The sequence below is a fragment of the Rhodamnia argentea genome, chromosome 1 (genome assembly GCF_020921035.1).
Source record: "Rhodamnia argentea isolate NSW1041297 chromosome 1, ASM2092103v1, whole genome shotgun sequence".
In the NCBI taxonomy this organism is placed as follows: domain Eukaryota; kingdom Viridiplantae; phylum Streptophyta; class Magnoliopsida; order Myrtales; family Myrtaceae; genus Rhodamnia; species Rhodamnia argentea.
This window is the reverse complement of record NC_063150.1, coordinates 24,638,056-24,659,024: the sequence shown is the minus strand read 5'-3', so window position 1 is coordinate 24,659,024 and position 20,969 is coordinate 24,638,056. Positions and strand designations below refer to the sequence as shown.

The 20,969-nt window shown below is 39.8% G+C and overlaps 3 protein-coding genes across 7 annotated transcripts; 2 read left to right on the top strand and 1 right to left on the bottom strand.

The window, feature by feature from the left end:
- The first annotated feature begins 400 nt into the window (after nt 1–400).
- On the top strand, nt 401–7,073 carry LOC115753601 (protein phosphatase 2C 70). Of its 2 annotated transcripts, none has more exons than XR_007199573.1 (13): nt 401–641; nt 1,640–1,829; nt 1,940–2,140; nt 2,242–2,417; nt 2,514–2,672; nt 3,158–3,301; nt 3,387–3,448; nt 4,280–4,415; nt 4,709–4,803; nt 5,652–5,767; nt 5,861–5,961; nt 6,287–6,341; nt 6,443–6,516. XR_007199573.1 is itself a non-coding variant. In XM_030692278.2 (13 exons), exons 1-13 carry the CDS (start codon nt 471–473, stop codon nt 6,602–6,604), a joined length of 1,797 nt encoding a protein of 598 aa, XP_030548138.1. In that variant the 5' UTR covers nt 402–470; the 3' UTR covers nt 6,605–7,073. The 2 variants fall into 2 exon arrangements, 1 of the variants encoding a protein (XP_030548138.1); XM_030692278.2 differs by having other exon boundaries at nt 402–641; nt 5,861–5,990; nt 6,443–7,073.
- Nucleotides 7,074–9,679: 2,606 nt separating this feature from the next.
- LOC115753605 (putative methyltransferase C9orf114) lies at nt 9,680–15,055 on the top strand. Of its 2 annotated transcripts, none has more exons than XM_030692284.2 (11): nt 9,680–10,036; nt 10,213–10,260; nt 10,461–10,637; nt 10,758–10,824; nt 11,405–11,481; nt 12,159–12,237; nt 12,748–12,866; nt 12,979–13,058; nt 13,985–14,054; nt 14,494–14,571; nt 14,649–15,055. In XM_030692284.2, the coding sequence occupies exons 1-11, from the start codon at nt 9,794–9,796 to the stop codon at nt 14,721–14,723; spliced, it is 1,113 nt and encodes a 370-aa protein (XP_030548144.2). In that variant the 5' UTR covers nt 9,680–9,793; the 3' UTR covers nt 14,724–15,055. The 2 variants fall into 2 exon arrangements, with proteins under 2 accessions (XP_030548144.2, XP_030548145.2); XM_030692285.2 differs by having other exon boundaries at nt 9,683–10,036; nt 11,405–11,469.
- A 1,053-nt stretch (nt 15,056–16,108) lies between these two features.
- Nucleotides 16,109–20,760, bottom strand: LOC115753602 (RAN GTPase-activating protein 2). 3 transcript variants are annotated; one of them, XM_048284430.1, is made up of 2 exons: nt 20,481–20,760; nt 16,109–18,009 (listed from the first exon to the last, which is right to left on the bottom strand). In XM_048284430.1, the coding sequence occupies exon 2, from the start codon at nt 17,996–17,998 to the stop codon at nt 16,370–16,372; it is 1,629 nt and encodes a 542-aa protein (XP_048140387.1). In that variant the 5' UTR covers nt 17,999–18,009; nt 20,481–20,760; the 3' UTR covers nt 16,109–16,369. The 3 variants fall into 3 exon arrangements, with proteins under 3 accessions (XP_048140387.1, XP_030548140.2, XP_048140351.1); XM_030692280.2 differs by having other exon boundaries at nt 20,503–20,760; XM_048284394.1 differs by lacking the exon at nt 20,481–20,760 and adding an exon at nt 19,261–19,415.
- Between the last annotated feature and the right edge of the window lie 209 nt (nt 20,761–20,969).

Sequence of the window (20,969 nt, the reverse complement as noted above, 5' to 3'; positions counted from 1 at the left end):
GGTTTAACGAAAAGCTGGAAGCTTGCTTTCGTAAGAATTTATGGTGCCTTCCTCCTATCGGGGAAAGAAAGAATAATTCAGTAGGAATTGAGAGGCTTGAGGGTCGGCCTTGGACCGACATAAAATAAGTCTAGAGGTTTGTAGCTCGTTCCATTTAGAAACATGCGAAACCGATCTCAAGTTGCAATGATCTTAGGATACTACGTAATTACAAAGTCCGGAGGGTGTCGCCCCGATTAAAAAAAAAAGTAGAAGTAGAATCCCCCCAGAAAAAAAATTGAACCCGAATAATAAATTGCACTGATGGTTTTGAGAGAAAACGAAAAATTGATTATTAGCGTTAATATCGAGCATATGTTATATAATTAAGGGGAAATATAAAAGCGCAAAATCAAAGACGTGAAAGGGAATGCGACCATTTCAAAGCGAGGTTCTCGCAAATCCGCGTCCAGTAGTCAGTTTTCGCAGAGATGGGGAGAGGTTCGATGGCGATGATGGCGATGAGCATTCCCATTGCAGACGTGGGTTTATGCGTAGGTCTCCTTATGCTTCTCGTCATCCTCCTCGTCATCCTCGTTGCCTGCAAGCCATGGCGATTCTTCCGCTTCCGTTCCCGCTTCGTTGATCGCACCACCCTCAAGGTCCGGCTCTCGGCTCCTTCCCCCCCCCCCCCAAACCCTCCATTTCTCTCGCTTTCCTGCTCTTTCCATTGGTTTCGATTTCCTTCCCTTCGGCTCTGGAATGAGCTTGTGGGGTTGCTGCCGAATTCGGGAATGCGACGCGGCGATTGGGAATTCGATGCCTCGCCTGCCGTGTTTTTTTTTTTCCCTTTGAATCGCGTCGTTTGCTTGTGGCATTTTGCTTAGATCTTTGTTGCACTGGTCGCTAGGGTTTTAGGTTCGTGTTTTTGTGTGTGTCGTATCTTGCTGGGAGAACTTCTGAGATTGGGATTGTGCAGCTTGTTTGTGTGTGAAGATTAGCTTAGCATTTTCGATGTTTGAATTTTTTGGCGTTGTTGGAGTTCGAGCTGCTGGTGAAGTTATGGTGGCGAAAGGTTTGGCTTGTTTTCGGTGGTTACTTTGGCGAATCGTCTTGCGTAGCAGTTTTGCGTATACTGCTCTATTCAGTGTATCACCCCGGGCTCCAGGTGTTCTACTTTTGTGGATTTTATTGCTAAAGCTCCAGCTTTAGCTTCTCTTAAGGAGCTCAGAAGTATCTTGATACGAAATAGCTTTTGCCATGATATGAACGTTGATTCATGAATCCAACTTATGAACGCTTAAGTGTCTGACCAACATAAGCATCGTCATGCCTAATTAGGGCTGTTTTCTCCATTCATGCCCACATTCCTGGAGGTATCCTGTATCGTGTTGACAAATAAATTCCATAACTTCCCTTTTTAGGGCATGCGTTAGATAATGTCATCAAATGGAACACAAGTTGTTATTTTTTCGGGTCTGGCTAGTTATTAATTCCCTTATCTATCGTTGGTCGGCAGTTTGTTCTTATTTTTATGGACTTTCTTGTGGGTAGGCGGAATATACCTTCCAACGAGAGCGTGAAGTTGCGCAAACTGATTGGTTGATTTATGTGGAATTTCATTCCCATGCTGTTTATGTACTGAAAAGTGATTTTGTAGGTTGAAGATCTAGAGAGGCCCCTTGTATCAGATGATGCCGATATAGGTCGAGCTCAGAGCTATGAACCGACAAGAAATTATGACCTCGAAGGATCACGTCTTCAACCGGAAGGATATTTTTCTGCACCGCGAAATGAAGGACTTGTCCACAAACAGAGGCTTCCCTCCTCATCTCCTGGCTTTGATCAAGGTTCCATATCTCATTCTGTCCTCCTTGCTTGCCGTGCTTTTTCTCCCTTAGAAATCTGCAGAGAAGTGGTTCTGGATGCTCAGTGAAATTTTAATTTTCACCTTTGGTAGGTTCTACTGTGGTTTTAGATGTTGTTACTGAGCCACTGGAAGATGCTTATGTTGGTCAGACACTTAAGCGTTCATTGGGATCTAACCTCTCTTTTGAAGAGCAAAAACGCGGTAGAAAGGAAGAGTTAAGCGCCGTCCCAAAAATCACTTTGGATGGCGATAGCGCTTTTGAGAATGCAAGCAAGGATTTCAGCCAACAAAGTAATAAATCTTCTTCTCTTCAAGAAGGCTTGTTGCTATTATCTGATTCATGTGGCTGAAAGTGTAAAACAAATCATCATATTTCTCTTTTAGAAGTGCAGGGAGCTGTCTTACCTTGGAGGTTATCTCGGGCCCTTCTCGAGGGACATGCTTCTCCATACGATCAACTGATACTTCTAAGCTCCCTCTAACCCTAGGAAGGGTTACTCCGAGTGATTTACTGCTGAAAGATACCGAGGTGTCAGGAAGACATGCAATGATAAACTGGAATTTGAATGTAAGAAACCTAATTATTGCCTTTTTTTCTCTCGTTATCCAAGTATCCAGTTGCTCATGTGCACGATGCTTTTATGGCTCTAAATGGTGGTTTCAGAATCTAAAATGGGAGTTGATAGACTTGGGTAGCTTAAATGGCACACTGTTGAACTCTCACCCTATCAACCATCCTGACTCTGGAAGAAGACTCAGAGGTGATCCTGTTGAACTTGCCAGTGGAGACATAATTACCTTGGGTACGACATCCAATGTACATGTAAGTCTATATTCTTCTTTTCTCAAGTTATATTGATTGCCCCTGCCTAATCATCATCCTAAGAACTCAGTCTTCTAGGAGGAAGAATTATTTACATGCCATGTCTTAGCATATTCATTTGCAATATCAGTTAACTACTACTTAATATGTTCTTCACTGTGTTTTGCTCTTTTTTCCTCATTTACAATTTATGGTTCCTGTTATATCTCTCTGCCTACATACTTGCATTAGCTAAATATGATATTGAACTTGATACAAAAAATAAAGTCAGCCTTTCTTCCAAAGGAAATAATTTGAATGTTGTTAATCAGCTACAAGTTTGATCACGCGATTCTGTTGATTTTTTTTTTTTTTAAAATGCTCTGATGATGACAAGATTATTCTGGGAACCATTGGAGGATTTAAATTTGTATCTTTGTTGTTAAGAACTTGACTGGTGTTGCATCCACAGCTTCTTTTGTACTTACTACCTGTTTCATTGACAGGTCCGAATAACATCCCTAGCTGAGTATCGTGTCCCTTTTGGAGTTGGTGTGGCATGTGATCCGATGTCTTTGCGTCGTGGAGCAAAGAAGCTTCCCATGGAGGATGTCTGTTATTCCCATTGGCCTCTTCCTGGACTTGATCAGGTTTGCAGATGGTACAGTTTAGCATGGAAAAGTCTGACTGAATGTTATCTGAAGCCTGGTCATTGTTATATTGGTCAACTTGCAGTTTGGACTTTTTGGTATCTGTGATGGACATGGGGGAGTTGGTGCTGCAAAATCTGCTAGCAAGTCAGTAGTTATTCTCTGTCAACGCTACTTTGTTACTTTGCCTTGTTTCACAACCTGGCATGATCCTTCTATAACATTCTTATGAAACACTCAAAAGGAAATGTTATCTCAATACACAGATAAATATTGTTTCGCTGTTGATCTTAGACAATGTGCCCATGTCGGATCGTAGTTATTTTCACCCCGAAACAAGTTTTTGTTGTTGAATCTAAATTTGAGTCTTGAATGTAGGTTTCCTTGCAACTTTAACTGACTAAAATAGAAACATTTGATGCCGTTGACCTTTATACGTTAAAAGTAGGTAGAATGACATTGAAAATTAAAATTTTGGGACAAAATGAGTCAAATACCACATCGAGCTGTGGTTTCAATTTATTAAGCAATTCATGTGCAGAATCTCTATAATTTTTCGCTTCAGCACCTTAATATGCTTTTGGACTGAACCAATTAAGATGGGTGAAATAACTACATCACTGGGATGTTTTCTCACCCTTTGCCCTTGGATGTTCTACATTCTCATCCTTAGGTTGCTTAGTATTTGTCTCTTTTGTCTGCTGTTGGTTTGTCTAGAAGACAGCACTTGACTTGTTCCTAACAAAAGCAGTTGGCAACTGTGTTACAGGATGAATCAATTGAAAAAAAAAAAAGTGGTCTTTATACAATCCATCTGTTATGTGTAATGCCACTCAGAACCTGCTCATAGTGCATAGTTATTGCTGTGCTGAGCATTTTGGACGTTCTAACAGCGGAGCTCGCAATTATCTTCAGTTTTGACTTAGCATTGCATGCGCCATTAAATGTTACAGTAATCATATTAGTTACAACCTGCAGACTGTTGCCGGAGATGGTTGCTACTCTATTATCGGATTCACTGAACAGAGAAAGGGTGTTATCACTCAATGATGCATCACATGTTCTTCGTGATGCATTCTTACAAACCGAGGCCTGCATGAATCACTACTATGAGGTTTCTGTCCCCTTTCTTTTCATAGTTTGTTGCCTTCTGTGTCATTGTTCTGTTTATTTTTTGTTTTCTTCTGTTGCATATAAATTATCAATTTGCATCTGGTTTTGCTGATCAATCTCTCGCCCTTTTCATGATAAAAAAATGGTACTCCTGCCTAGAACCCCCCGTCTTATTCTTCTGCTTCTGAATAGTATAAACAGAAGGATTTTTTTCAACATTAGTTGGCAGTTATCTCTTACTTGGTACCTGTTTCTACTGGCCTCAGAGTGTTTTTGATTATTTATAAATTACAGGGTTGTACAGCAACTGCGCTCCTCATTTGGGCTGATGGTGAGGAAAGGTTTTTTGCTCAGTGTGCAAATGTTGGAGACTCAGCTTGTGTAATAGAGTATGTCCTCACTCTACTATAGCAGTTCTAGGGCATATTAGATCTTGTAGTTCATTTCATAAGGTCCTTTGCTTCAATTTTTATAAAACTTTGCGTGGACATAGTCTTGGCCTTGTCCTCTAATGGAAGAGGGATGGCGCACCGTCCTCTCATCTTGTGAAGCAAACTGGGTAACAACAATTTGGCAATTTGCCTATCATTTCCCTTCCATTTTCTTACCATGTCATTTAAAGCTTCTTATATTGTGATCAAGAGTTTAGCCTGTGATGATGGAAGCTATCTGGGATTTTGAGCATTGGATAATTATGTAATGATCCAGAGATGTTGAAGTGATATTATCTTATCATCATGCACTTATGTTACCATGACTTTGGGTGACAATCCTTACGGGAGAGATCTATGGATGATCTGTGTCCATGTAATGAGATTTGTTAATAAGTGTAGTCTTCTAAAGTAATTGAATAAATGATACTGAAGAAAATTCGTTGATCTCTTTTTTCAATAAGTGATTAATTTTTTTAGTAGTTATTACTCATCTCCTTACTGAGAGAAGTTTTTTTTTTTTTTTGTCAAACTTGAGAGAAGTATTTAAAAGGTGTTAAAAGGGCTATTTTGGAGAAAATTTTGTGTTATTAGTTCTTACTGAGCTCTTGAATTTCGTAGAATTTAGAAAAGAGTAATTTGTATGGTCCTTATAATAATTCTTTTAGGTACTCTCATAGTTGTTTTAACAAACAGGAAAAAAAGAACATGAGTGCATGAATATAAATTTATGCATAGCGTGCTTATGCAAGTAGTTTCCTCATATGGGTTCCTCATTCATATGATAGTTGTTTTTATCTTTACAGTATTGATGAGAATCTGATTAAGATGACAGAAGATCATAAAGTTACTAGTTATTCTGAAAGACTTCGTATTAGAGAGATAGGAGAAGCACTGAAGGATGGGGAAACGCGTCTCTGTGGTAATTAATCTCTTCATCCTAGTTGTTCATGATTGTGTATTTCTGGATAGGTGCTTATGACATTACTCCCTGCCTTTCTGTTTGACGTGTCAGGATTAAACCTTGCTAGAATGCTTGGGGACAAATTTCTTAAACAACAGGATGGACGATTTAGCTCAGAGCCTTACATAAGTCAAGTTGTACATATTGACAAGGCAAGCAGGGCCTTTGCGCTAATGGCAAGGTTTTGCTTCTGACTTAAAAGTTGCTTTAGCTTGTTATCTTTGAGCGTCTTTGGATCTCCCTAAAATTGCTTGACAAATATATCCCTGTATACAAACAATTTTGTCTGAGATCCGTGTTTCTTTATTCAGTTGATTTATTATCAAATATCCTTTTGGATATAGCTTCATGATTGAGATCTTGAAAAACGCCTCTTGCCTTTCCATTGGAAAATAGATGTGACTTAGCGATCTTCCATTTACCTCTCTGTTGTTCCCATAACTTCTCTAATGAGGCCGGATTTTTCAATTACTACAGTGATGGCTTATGGGACGTTATTAGTATGAAGAAGTCAGTTCAGCTAGTCCTCCAGGTTTGTCCTCCCATCTTTACTGTACTCTTTTGCTTGCCTTGTGCATGGGCAATATGCCTTTCATATCTATTCTAAATGTTGTGAAATATTGAACTTCATAGACCATGGAGAGATACTCTGCAGAGAGGGAGAATGTGGCAGACAAGATAGCCAATTCTTTGCTGAGCGAAGCTAGAAATCTTCGAACAAAGGACAACACATCAATAATACTTTTGGACTTCAGCAACTCATCTGGAGCTTCTTCCGGCAGAATTGGTTCTTGATTTGATATCGGTGCAGTTTCAGTTATACTTTGGCTTTCTACAAGTTCCAAGATACTGCCTTTGAGTGGCATGGACAAAGAGACTAATGCCCGAGCACTTGTTCTTCCGGGAATAATAAGGCTCATGAACTGTTTGCTGCCGAAGATAATTGCATCCGTGGATTTTGAGTGCATCTAGCTTTGCCAGTGAGTGAAGCATCTCGTAGAAAGGGGAAAACAAAAGCGTACAACCTCCATGCCGAAGAACTTTTTGGTCGATAGTGCAGAGAACACAGCACCTTCTGCATTGCGGTTCCGTACATGATTTATCAGGTTAGCTCAGTCACATATACACAGATCCCCACACTTAACATGACAACAAACTGACCATTAGGCCTTTGGAAACTCTGCACCGTGAGTCGAGTTTTGGGTTATGTAAGATGATATACATCCGTCCCCTTTTGTATATAATTCCATTAGTTTCGGTTTCATATTCTGCATGGTTTTGTGTCAGCTCCTTCATCCATGCCGATGCCGGTACATTCCATTTCACTGAGATGTCTATGTTTCAATGAAATCCGATGGAGGCTATAGTCATTGACTTTTATGAGGTATGAAAAAGGGGGGTGTACTTCATACGTACGCAGGAATGGCAAGTTTCGACATTATACTGTTGATAACAAGGAAAGGAGAACAAGAGAGCAAAATGTCTTTACATCAATGGCTTTCATGTCGAAATTATGTTGATTTGCTGGGCATGATTAGCAAATGTCTCGCATTTGATTTTAATTTGCACATCCTAAATCACTCGTTTAACCTAAGTGAGTTTTTGCGCATTAATGATGTTGACAAATCATTTTCTAATCAGTGTAACAAGTGTTTTACGGAAAGATTAACGAAATACGAAAAGAAAAAGGTCAAATTCACGAGTTCTCGATTTTGTTTTGTTAACTTTAACGTTTAAATGGATTATTCGTTAAGATTAAAGCATCTTTATTTGATTAAAACAAAACTCCATCGAACATGAGAAAGAAAAAGCATTAAGACAACAAGACGGTGGTCATGGATGTCGAAATTCGATAAGGAATGTGTAATAGCTTACCTGCAGAATCAATTAGCACTGAAAATGGATGGCACTAAGACTACGTTTGGTCGTCAGAATATAAGTTAGGATATAATATGTTTTATCCTATCTTGTATTTGGCAATTGTTCATGATAGAATAAAGCGGGGATGTAGGAAGATATTATCGGGATAAAATAATCCCAAGGGAGAGGGTAGAATAGATCAAGATAGAATTTCTCAAAAGGGCAAACATGAGGAGAACGTAGTTTTTCTCACAACTACCGACTCTCCTCTGCGTTGGGCCGTGTCTCTAGCACGTTGGGTCGCCTCTCTGGCGGTGGTGACCATCAAGTGGGCCGCCTCTCCGGTGACGTTAGGCTAGGATCTTTGGCCGCAAAGCTGGGTATCTCAAAGATTTTGTTCTTTAATCGATTGTTTGGCGTTATATGAGATGACGTTCCTCGTTTTTTAACCGCTTAAACCTTTCCAATATTCAAAGGGATCTCGACATGTTATAAAGAATTTTGAGATTGATCATCAACTTTCAAAAGGGGTTTGACATTCGAAAGGGCTCTCTTAGATGACCTGCATGAGTGTATCTTCAAACTTACGAAAAGAGGCCGAATAATTAGATTGTTCAGCATTTGTTTACTCACGCCACAAGACAATGAGCAAGGCCAACGAGTTATTATCAAAAAATTCGAATTGAGATCCCCGACTCTACGGGGTCTACTCTGTTGATATTGTGCCTAAATTCGGATGGCACAAATCTCCGCTCAAGAATAACTCACTCATTAAAACTTATTATTGAATAATTTTTAAAGCATCTTGATATTTCAACAAAATAGAGTCGATCCCAGCCATGCCTTACCTTTTCTTATTCGACTTTAAATTCGTAGCTCACCAAACGGAAGATAGAATCATTGGATTTCTTATCGTATCCTATCCAATTCTATCCCGACTAGAAATCCGAACGACTAAACGCAGTCTAAAGCGTTCAACCTATACTTGGCCGTCAAGGCAAATGCCAGGACTTGATGAGTAGGAGAGCACGATCCTACAAAACCTTCGGCATGAGCCCAGGCTAAGAAATTGTCAAATTTTGATAAAATCCACATGTATTTATTTAGGACATGTTTGGTAATGTTTTTTATTATCTATTTCTGTTCTTTTGTTCCTCACAACAAAAACTCATTTGAGTACGTTAATTAATTTTTTATTTTGGGGAATAGAAACAAGAAAAGGTATAAAAAAAAAAAAGTAGCTTCTTTGTTTTCAAGAATAAAAAGAGGAATAGCGCAAGCTTGTCTTTACAACCATAAGTCCATCGCTCCTGTTGACGGTCGTTGATCGTCGCAGCAACTAGCCGGTCCCCGCCGTTTCCACCGAAATTTTAATAATTAAATAAAAAAATGAGGAATAGAAATTTTTAGGTCGTACCAAACGCATTTATTTTCTTTTTCTATTTCGGGAATAGAAATTGTGTGCCGTTACTAACGCGTTCTATTGATCGAAAAATGATCATAGGAACAAAATAAGAAAAAATGATTTATGCTCAGAAATTGTTCCCGGAAGAGAAACTTTACCATATGCAACCTTAGGTATCTCATTGTTTTAGTTATATATATACTATTATTGCAAAAAATAAAAATATATATAAAGGGTTTGTGAACTTTGACCCAATTTACAATATCGCCTCTAAATTTTTTGTATATATTCTATTTAGTCCATGAACTATACGAAATATTCAATATTATCCCTAAACTTGAACTAATTGAATGATAAATCGAATATTTTTCGTATAATTTAAGAATTAAATTGAATATTTATCAAAAGTTCATGAATCATATTGAATAAATTAATATTTTAAGGATGATATTGTACATTAAGTCAAAGTCGAGGATCACAATGAATAAATTAAAAATTTATCTTATGTTGGATCATAATTTAGTGATCATTTATCTTTTTTTTTTTTAGAAGAAGGGAAAAAAAACCCTCTTTTGGACAATTGGCATTGCGGAGTGCAGGAGCTCCGTCCTCTGTACTCCTGGCAAAAACCCCCCACAAAGGTCGATGCTTTAAACCCTTGACCGGGGTGACCTCCTCCTGTTTCAAAAATCGACGCTTCACGTATTGGCGAACTGGCGATGGCGAAGAAGAAGAGACCACTCGAAGCTGAAGCAGGAGCAGGTGCATCGAAGGCGGGTGATGTCGAGCCTCGCGATGACCTCGTCAACGGCGGTCCTCGGGACGAGCCGAAGAAAAGGAACGGCAAGAAGAAGAGGAGAGAGAGTGCCGGCGGAGGCGAGTCCAGGGAAAGCCCCACCGTCAGCATCGCCGTCGCCGGTTCCATCATCGACAACACTCAGTCTTACGAGCTCGCCACCCGCGTACTCTCTCTCTCTCTCTCTCTCTGAGTTCTCGCGTAGATTGCTATTTGAACTCCAGAATAGCTCGAACTTGTGCTTCGGCTCGCTTGCATTGTCGCTTTTGTCGCAGTTTAGTTGTTATGATAATTTTCATATCTTCCTCTGTTTGTTCTCTTTCCATTTTCCCACCTTCACAGTTGGCTGGTCAGATTGCTCGTGCGGCGACAATTTTTAGGATCGACGAGGTCTCTTTCTCTCTCCATGTTTTTGGCCGTACTGTAAGATCGAATATTATGTATGATGTTATCTGTTGTGTTTAGTAAGGCCTGGCAGTGGGTGAAGTATGTCGTATTGCTTGCAAATGTGCTGCTTTTAGCTGCTAGCATGAGCATTTGTTGTCACTTGCTTCAGTTGTTGGTTCTTTTTTCTTCTATTTGTTTATCAGGTGGTGGTGTTTGATAACAAGAATTGCCCGGGAGAGGACCCAACAGAAAGAACAGTGGATTGTTCCGATGAGGATGAGAGCGGTGCAGCTTTTCTTATTAGGATATTGCGGTACTTGGAGACACCGCAGTATTTGAGGAAAACTTTATTTCCTAAGCGTAACAGCTTGCGTTTTGTGGTGAGAGTTGTACTTAAAATTAGTTTATTTTTCACTGGTCTCTGCATATTTTGCAGTTATTATTTGACAGTGAATTGGGGTGATCTAAGCACTTATCATTGTTGACTCAAATTTCAACAGGGCTTGTTGCCCCCACTTGATGCTCCACACCATTTGCGCAGGCATGAATGGGCCCCATATCGAGAAGGTTCCCCTTTTACCAATGCTTTTACCATCGTGAAACCTACCCATATGTTGTTGGTATGAACTTGCGCATGATATTTGTGGCTTTTCTAAAGGTTTACCTTCCAGTTAAAAGAAGCTGCAGCAGATTTCACAGGTGGAGTCCAAAAATGTCACAAGAGAAAAGTACCTTATTATTCATCTTCACTCACTTCTAGCATTGGGGTGAAGTTTGAAAAAGTGTAGTTAGAGACTGAGATATCAATTATAACGCGTTGAATTAGGATATGTCATGTGAGGGAAAAAGGGGTCCCTCCATCTGTTAGCTTCTGAGTTAAGTGTAAAATTTGAACCACAGGGGAGAATATTGTGCAACTGGATGTAGTTATTATTTTGGCGCAATTGTCCTGAAGATGTTTGCATAAATGTTGTTTTCTCTCTAGGCAACACAGACGGATGCAGGGTAGAAAATTCTTGCTCAGAGACAGCTATCACTTGGTGTTTGCTTGAGAAGTTTCTTGTAGCTATTATAAGTATCTCCAATAATGCTTTCTTTTCCACTTATGCCCCGTCTAATTAATGCACATGCTATTGTGACTTTCTAGGTGTCACACTAAAGGCAAGAGCTCCAAATTCTTCTCAAACGCTTGTTGACGTGGGCCTAAATAAGGTAGAGTTATGTGGGAGTTCACCTAAATAAGCTTTTAACCCATGATACCTGCCCATTTTAGGATCATATTATGTGTTTATCTGCCTTTTTCCCCCAGGGTGCATGTCTATCTACTTAGTGATAAAAATAGAATGTTCTCAATCATCAACTACTCAACAATACCAACTATAGAGGCCACGTGAATTATGTTTTCCAATGGATTTACTGTTGGAAGCTACACTGGCCGAGCATGAGCCAAATGACCTAAGTGTTCATGTAGCGAGGCCTGGTGAGCTGGATGGAGGCTGACGAGAATTGATTATATCGGCATTAGGGCCTCCCTGATGCCGTATTTCTGACCCTACTTGTTCAGATGGTTGTTCACTGCCAAAGTTACTGAAAAGAATGTTCTTTATGTTTATCAGTTATAAAAGCTGGAGTCATCTCTCTTTTTCTGTGTGAGTCTTGACTAAAGGCCCTAACACCAACCCTACGCAATCTCATATGACAAAAAGAAAATTCGTTAGCTCACACAAGTCTCCTTTCTGTGTGATTATATGCACTTGCATATAGTCATGTATTTTGTTTCTTGCGATCATGTAAATCTTTTCCTTTACAATTTTGATATGGAGATTAATTGGACCAAATAACCTGAAATGAATGCTCTGTGAGATTTTTGCCGTGATTAATATTAAACTACATTGATGCAGGATGTTGTCATCAATCAAGCACTTGAACCCGGTATCAGAGTCACTGTAGTTATGGGGGCGGAGCGTGATTTGGATGCAGGTAAATAATTGAAGTTGCCTGCACAAGTTGCATCATTTATGGCATTGGTGTTTTAGTAAATGTGACAATGACAATTTATCACAGGGTTATGTCAGAATGATAACGATAACTTCCATCATTGCAACCTAACTCCATCTTGTTAATGCAGCCCACTGATAGGCTTTAAGTTTTGTGCTTTGATCACTTTGCAGTTAATTTAGTTCTTTCGTATTATCAATCATGTGAGTGATGAGAATCTACTACGGATGTGTCTTTGTATGCCATCACGTGGATAAGAATTCAAATTTTTTTGTAAGTATATGATGCATGTGCATAGTGAGCTAGTCATTTAATTTTGAAGTATAATTTACAATTTTTTTTTTATTTGGTGTTATGTATAGCTGAGATACCTTTGATGAGTTGGTAAAGTGGACAGATTAGTATGAAACATGATGGTTTGTCGATGTTTCTCAAAACCTTATGAAGAGCTTCTTGTTGATTAAAAACTCATCTGATACTATAATTATCTAGACTTGCCACGCCAGGTTGTCTCATCCTCCAAGCCAAGGGATGATGCGGGGACCTACTGGGGATATAAAGTGCGATATGCTTCTAATCTTAGTTCTGTGATCAAAGAATGCCCCTACGAGGTACTTTCTTCTTGATGGTAGGCTTATAGTTCTTCTATTTCTATTTTCCCTTACCTTATTACTTGCAGTCTTAACTGTTTTTTAAGCTTCTTTCTTTTGTATCCCATTGCAGGGTGGGTATGATTATGCAATAGGAACCTCGGAGCATGGTGAGATTGTGAGGTCATCAGAGCTTATCATACCTGCATCCAGGTTACTATCTATCATCATTGACTTGGAAATAGAATGGCTTCTGTTGGATTGTTATTCTGACTTCCTGCTGACATTTTTTTTAATGTCCAGAATTATCCTTGTTTCTTAGTCTTGGAGTCATTACCGTCTATTATGTATAGTTTATTGTCAAAGATGTGGTAGTACTTGCTATTCCCATTCTCTTGACAGTCCGATGGTTGAACCATACATTTGAATGTGGCACAGTTAAAGATAAAAGTTTTCAAAATTGATTAGTTCAACGGTTGAGCCCTCATCCGTTTGCTTATACTTGACAATGCTGCGTGTGTCCATTTGTCGTAGCTTTAATGAAAAGCTTATGAGGACTGAACAGAGAATAAATGGTACTATGGAGGATGGTGCCAAGCGAAGTGTTTCTGGTTTTTTCTGGAATTTTGAAATTGGATCATTATCTTTATTGATCTCAGCCTTTGCTTATATTTGACAATGTTGCGTGTGTCCGTTTGCCGTAGCTTTGATGACAAGCTTGTTAGGACTGAACATAGAATACATGGGACTGTGGAGCATGGTGCAAGAAGTGCACTCTGGTTTTTCAGGAATCCCGAAATTGGATCTTTATCTTTATTGATGTGTTTCTCTTTTTCCTCTATTCGCAATACCATTAAAATGGGGGCTACATATATTCGTTTGCCATACAATCAGTTTTCATTATTTTTGTTTTCATTTGAGTTTGGTTGCTTTTCCCATTTTGGTGAAAGTTATATGTCGCAAGAACAAGGGCTTACCATAGCGGTTACCCTTACCAAGGTATAAGAGATCTTGTTTCAATTCCAGTCTTCCCCCTACCCTCTCTTACCTATCAAAGGAAAAAAGGGAGGAAGTCGTTCACCATATATGTGTTCAGTTAAACCTTCGCATTTGCTTACTGTCTGTTGCATCTTATGCAGGCATTTCTTGATTGCCTTCGGCGGACTTGCTGGATTAGAAGAAAGTGTGGAGGAGGACAATAGCCTCAAGGTATCGTTCTGTGCCCCCTACTCTGAGAGGAGCATTTGAGTTGGGCTTTTTGAAAAGCATTACTTCATGATGTTTTCAGCTTATATTTTCCTTGGGAACAGAGTAGCTTGGTGGTGCTTTCTGGAGAATGAATGTTGAGGATGTGAACACTTGAATATTTAATACCCGTTTCAATAAATTTAAAGGCTTAAGTGTTTTCCTCAAGTTCTGTGATATTATTTTTTGCTTTTTTAACATCTAGAGCGTGCTGGAACTTCAAATAAAGCATGTTCTGGCTATCCAATCTTGCTGCTAACCTGAATGCAGGAGTAAATATGCGTTTTATTACTGATGCAACTAATAGTTGCTAGCTAAGCTGGAGAAAGTAAGTTATTGTTGCTTGAACACTAAGATTGTTTGACAGGTCTGTTTTCCCTTTGTTTTTCCCTTTTTTCTTCAGGGAAAAAGAGTGCGGGATCTCTTCAATAGATATCTAAACACATGTCCTCATCAAGGAAGCCGAACAATACGCACTGAGGTACTTTTATTCGCTATTATTAATCTGCTTATCTTTTGACAGCACGAATCAATGCTCAAGGCGCATCTTGTGAACAGGAAGCAATCCTAATTTCTCTTCAATACTTTCAAGAGCCAATAAGCAGAGCGCTGGAAGTTGGACAACTAAATTAGTCTGAAGCCTGTTGGTGACGATTAGAGAATTTTGTCAAATTCAGTACTGGTTGATTCAATTTTGTAATCATATTCTCTTGCCTTGTTGTTTTGCATTCTTATGATGATGGACCCTTGAAACTTCTATCTTATTCAGTTAGCCAGTGATGCTTCTGAGTAGGCCCTTTTTAAGTGTCCAACTTAGGGCTTTTATTTAGATGTTTAGTCGCTGTTGTAGGCATGTTCCCAGGTTGGTCGTTTCGACCTTGCTCCGTGAGCTACTACATGTATGCTGGAAATCTTTACCTGCTGTTTTTCAACGAGAAGAAGAAAACGCAACTAGTTGCAGTTCAGATGAACATGTTAATCGAATTAGCAATAACGCAAACAGGGCTGAACGGTCTTGTCTATTTGCTTGAAATCACATCTAGACTATCACTATAGAAGAAAAATTGCCATCGTCGTCCATTCAATCTAACTACAAGACGGCAACTGACGAAAGCCATGCTGGTGATTCTTGCACTTAGCATTTTCTGCCCACTGGCTAAGTTAAACGCACCCACCCAAACCCCTGGCATCAAGTGTTCCCCTTCGCTCAGCTCTAGCGTTCGCGTGCATTGATTACACATTCATCCCGGGCTTGCATACATGTAGTTAAAGCTTCATGGTCATTAATAGGGTGAAAGTGAGTTCAAATGGTTCGGTTCGAACCACCGATATCCAAAACCGGGTCTATGGAACTGGGGCCGATCACGGGCCAGTTCTGGGCTGTTCAAAGAGCCGGTTCTGGCCCCCGGTTGAATTTTGGTCATGTCTACATGTAATGTGATATCCTTTTCCTTCATAATAGGGGTGAGCAAAAGAACCAATCGGCTAGGCTAATTTGTCCGGTTCTCAAGGACAGCAGTTCGGTTCACCAGTAGTTATTGGTCCGCATGCAGGACCACCTAGGCCAAACTGATAATTTTTTTTTTTTGGCTTTAATTTTATTTCTTAAAGATCTTTGAAAAAATCATTTATACTGTTAAACTATTAGAAATATTTTTACACATTTAAAATGTGAATATATATTTCAAACACATGCAACCGATTCCATTGAATTGCCCGAGAATCAAACCGGATCGGTCAGTCCGATCCCCAATTCCGAAAACTAGGAACCGGTCCCTTCGTTCTGATTCGGAAGTGAGAACAGATGGGACTGGAAATCGACTCACCCCTACTCCATAAGGTAGTCGAGTTCGTCTCAATTCCCCCTTGTCTCCGGTATGGAGAAGAAAAATAACATAATCGTCTTAAAAGGCATACATTCATCCGTCCCGGTAAAACTAGAGTAGCAGGATGCGCAAAAGCTGCCCAAAAGCTTCGAGGATTAGAGAAAAAAATCAGCCAGGAGAGAAGAAAGCGCATCAAAACGATTCACGAACTAGTAGCTAGTAACCGGAACATAAATTCTGGTCAAATACATGGAAAGCTGCTCCTACAAGGCTGTCCTCCTGGGGCGGAAAAATGCTCAACTCTAGGAGCTACGATTATCCTGCTCATGGTTCATGAGCTTCAACGATGTACTGAGCTAAAAATCCAGTAAAAGTTTCTGGCTATTTTAAAGCTGTTCCTGAACTAACTTGGACAGCCAATTCAACTTACCTTTAAACTAGAAAGACCATATCCTACTCTTCACCTACTTCAAGATTCTTCAACTTCAACTCCAGCTCACCTTCATCAGCTTCACCTTCCCCATCGCCTTCCTCGTCTTCATCTTCATCACCTCCTTCAGGGTCATTCTCATCTAGGGAAGCCAGCATTTCTGGGGATTTCTTGAATATACTCTTGACCTCATCAATCCCGTCTTCCGAAATGTAATTTCCATCGATGTTGAGCAACTTGAACTCAGGCTTCTGCACCACAACCTGGGCCAAGAATCGAGCTCCAGCCCTTCTTATCGAGTTGGTGTTCAAATCAACTTCTGTCAGCTGCTCGTGGCCTTCTTGCAATGCTTTGCCAATCTGAATAGCACCTTCATCCTTGAGCTCATTCTCAGCCAAGTTCAATTTGGTGAGAAGGTTCTTTGCAGAAATACAAGCAGATATAGCTGGAGCTGCTTCCACTGTTATGTCGTTGCCAGCCATATCTAGAACCGTAAGTGACGGGGCAGTCTCTTTAAGAACGTTGGCTATAGCGATTGCCCCCGCATCTTCCAAATTCAGGTAACTCAGGTAAACCTCGGTCAAATTAGCATGCTTGGAAAGAGCTTTACTCAAAGAAACTCCAGCATCTACACCAAACATATTGTCCCTCAAATCAAGTTTCTTCAGGCGGATGCAATTTTCAAGTGCTTCCGATAAGGCAACACCTCCATCAGAGCCTATTCTTGTAGAGGAGCAGCGGAAGTCCTCCAATAATGAAGAGCACTTCACAACCTCAGCAATAGCAATTGCCCCTTCATCTCCTGTCATGTTATTGTGAAAATGAAGAACCCTCAGTTTTTCTGTGGAAGGAATCAACTCACAAACTGCACGAGCAGCTTCTTCAGAAATTCCATCATTCATCAGATAGAGCTCCTCCAATTGACTCTGTGATTTCAGAAGTGCGTCAAATGCTCTGACGCCTTTCTCGCCCAAAGCATTATTGGAAAGATTTAGAGAATTCAAAACACTACCCTCCAAGGCAGCTGAAAATATGCTCATGACTTCAAGAGCTTCTGTTTCTGGCCTTCCTGCGATGAAATCAGATAAATCTACCTCCTTCAATTGGTGCTTCAGGGAAATCAGAATGGGTTCAGCAACATGAGCAGCTCCTAATCCAAAGCTTCTATTGCTAAAGCATATTTTGGTGAAAGAATTTTCAGGATCCTTCAATGGCCTCAGAAGCTCTTCTGCCTCCTCCGCTTCAATGAAGGCCCGCTGACCCTTGGAAATATCAAAAAACGTCTCTCTATAGGCCTTAGCACTTTCAGAAGTTGGCAGCTTTTCATCCCTGCCTTTTGGGCCTTTTTTGAGGACTTCCAGTATACGTTTACTGCATTCCTTAGCATAAAGCTGCACTGCAGACCCTCCATCGCCATCAGGCTCTTTTTCATAATGTTGATTAGCAGTCGTAAAAGCTTCATCTTCAATTCTTTTCGCACTTTCCTCAGCTTCTTCCGGGCTCAAACTTCCATACTTCCTAGTGAAAATGGATTCACTGGTGAGATTCCTCATCATCCGTTCTACAAGTGTTTCACGAGTATTTTTGCTCGGGGGCCATAGTTTCACTGAAAATGGTCGGCGCTGAGAAGTCAATGGTGCAGCGGCATCCATCACTACAGAACCTGCATATAAGAAATTCACATGAGTTTAAAGCGATCCAGATGATGTTGACTGCGAACGCATGCCCAGTAGACAAGCTGATGTAAAATCTAATTGCAAACAACTTCAGTAAAATTTAAAAAATTAAACAAGTAATAACTAATGAAAACATGGAAACAGCTACGACATTAACGCTAAATGGTTAAGAGAATTTTTTCTTCAAAATTATCAGGATTTGAATGCGGGCCTTCAAGCAGGCATTGCCAACATAGACTAACTTTGTGGCCAACTCCTTTTATTCCCACTTCTTTTACTATCACGTCACATCAGAAGAGTAGAGCTTGCTATTAGAAACGCATGGAAATATGATGAGACAATTTATGGCCTTAAACCATGATCATACATGTTTCTATGTGCCAAACCTACTTGACCTGTTGATATATCCAGCAGAAGGATTCCCATAAGAGACTAACAAGAAACAAACACGCCCAAGCACAAGTCCACAGCCTTCAACAATTTGTCCATTTTAAGTATCTCACAAAAACCATTTCTTATTGGACACAATCCATAGATTAAACAGATACGCATTAAAGAGTCATACAACTAAAGAAAGGTTTTCACGGTGAATAGCTTAATATTGAGGCGAGGGATAAGGGGAAAAAACAACAAATAAAAGTGGGAAATACTACGAACTGGTCACATTTCGTCAAAATCAAATATTTTGTGTACTCTTTCTTTTTTTATGCGAGCAAAGAAAGGCCACCAACACTTGTAATCTCAGAGGTTGATATCGGCAACTTTCCTTTAATACCAAAAAATTAAGGAAACTCGATAGAACTTGAAGTGAAATGGATTGGCAAAATAAAGCAACCGTGACAGAAATGTTATATGCATTATACGCAGAAAATGTATGACACGATTCTTGTGTAGCATAATTTCATGCAATAATTGCTTCCAAAGACCAAGAGTGGAAGAGGTCATGATAACGACCAACGAAATGGAGTTAGACCACTAGTGAGTTAGACCTACAATACAAGACGTCCGAGGAAATTGGAATTTTGTATGGCAGATTGGAATAAAACTTATCCAGTTGAGATGCTACTCCCAGAATAAAGGTAAAATATCAACTTGCAAATCCAGTATAAGTCCTCATGATACAACCATTGCTATCAAAGTACTAGCTTTACAAAAAGTCTAATAAAGATGCACAATCAAGTATAGAGAGGTAACCATATAGGGTATAATATTTAAAGGGAATAGATAATTATTCAGACCTTATTTATTTTTCAAACAAAAGAAACAAAGTTGATTGAGGCTCATTCCTTGGCACCAAATGCCTAACAAGTAGGTATAAAAGGCATTTGCATATTTATTCTCATTTCCACCTTGCCCCTCAGCCACAGATCCTCACCCAAAACCCCTCAAGCCCCTAACGAGAAGAAATGGTCCTCTGACAATGTTGGATGAAGCTAGGAGTACATAATGGAAGTGCAGCAAATGCAAAATCTCCACCACTTGTGTCTGGATACCCACATATTCAACTTGCATTTCTTTGTACAACATTTTTTCCTACCTTCATACACGAAAAACCTTACAAAAGCTTAACCAGAACTATTTTGCCTCCCATTTGACTCGTCAAGTGCAAAACTACTGGAAAAGGTTTCGACTGTCACATTTTACTGTAATGAATGTAATCAAATGAAATTATAACACAGACTACTAGTTTTCCTCTCTTTTCAGCCAACTAAAGTTGTTATCGCTAAAATAAACACAGCTCAGCAGGCCTTCATCCTCTGAGGTTGGCTCCACAAAATCTTTCCACACAGATTGGCTCTTCTTATTCCAGGCTACTTCTCAAATATAGATCCATCATACACCTTCACTATCCATGTTTCCTAATGATCAATTTGCCTTAACCCAGGACTACGTCAATCCATGCATCAAATCTCTTCCATTTGATAAATGTTGGCTCTTCTGACTTCAGTTAGACAGTTTTCTTAACATGGCTCCTCTTAGTTGCTGAAATCATTTCCACAATACAATAAACTACACAAACTATCCACCCAAAAGCAGCATCTTTTCTCAAACCGCCGCTTTTGATTCACTCCCTCGCACACGAAGTGAAGCCCAGAAGCCTGCACAGCCCACAATGCACGAACTACGAAAACATATCCAGCAATAAATAAACAGACCCAAGAGAAGTAACACAGCAAAACGTCAAATTCAAACAAGCATTCGTAATGCCAATCGTTCAGTCACAGATTCAGGTTTCCGTGCCCTAGGAAAGTTCAAAACATTCAACCATAAACAGTCGCAGATCTGAAACTCCGGCAAGTTGCCGCAAAGTACCCAAAGGAGAAAAACCCAAAACACCAAACCTAATCCAGAGCGAGGACCCAATGAGCCCGATGCAACCCACCAAAGCCGAGCACGAAAAGAAACAAAATCAGAGACGCGCAGCAGAAAACAAAACCCAGAAAGGACGAAACTTTACGGAGCGAGAAACTGACTGGTACCTGAAAACCGTCGATTTTCTTCAAATGTTCAGTGGAAGAGTTCGACGAATGTCGAACAAAAGGCGAGTGAGACAGTAAGAGGAAAGAACGTTTGGAGGGAAAAAAGGAGAAAGGGCTTGAAAAACAGAGAGAGGGTTTTTGAGAGATTGCTTTTCAAACTGAGAGAATTTGGGGGTCTCGTCGCTTGTTTATAGAGAGAGAGAGAGAGAGAGAGAGGTCTGCTTACATTCGACGAGGCAGAACATTTTTCAAAGGTAAAGAGTGATTATCTTCTTACAACAATTTGTGTTTTTTTTTTTTTTCGGTCGGATACAAAAATTGATTTGACAGGAGAAGAAATTGCAACTTCTCTGACATTTTTTTGTCAATTTAGAATATAATTTTTTTGTCTTTCAGGTAGTCAATTTCCTATATCACCACGTACAACTTTAAGAGATACGAAGCACTTTACAAAGTCGGTAAATGGC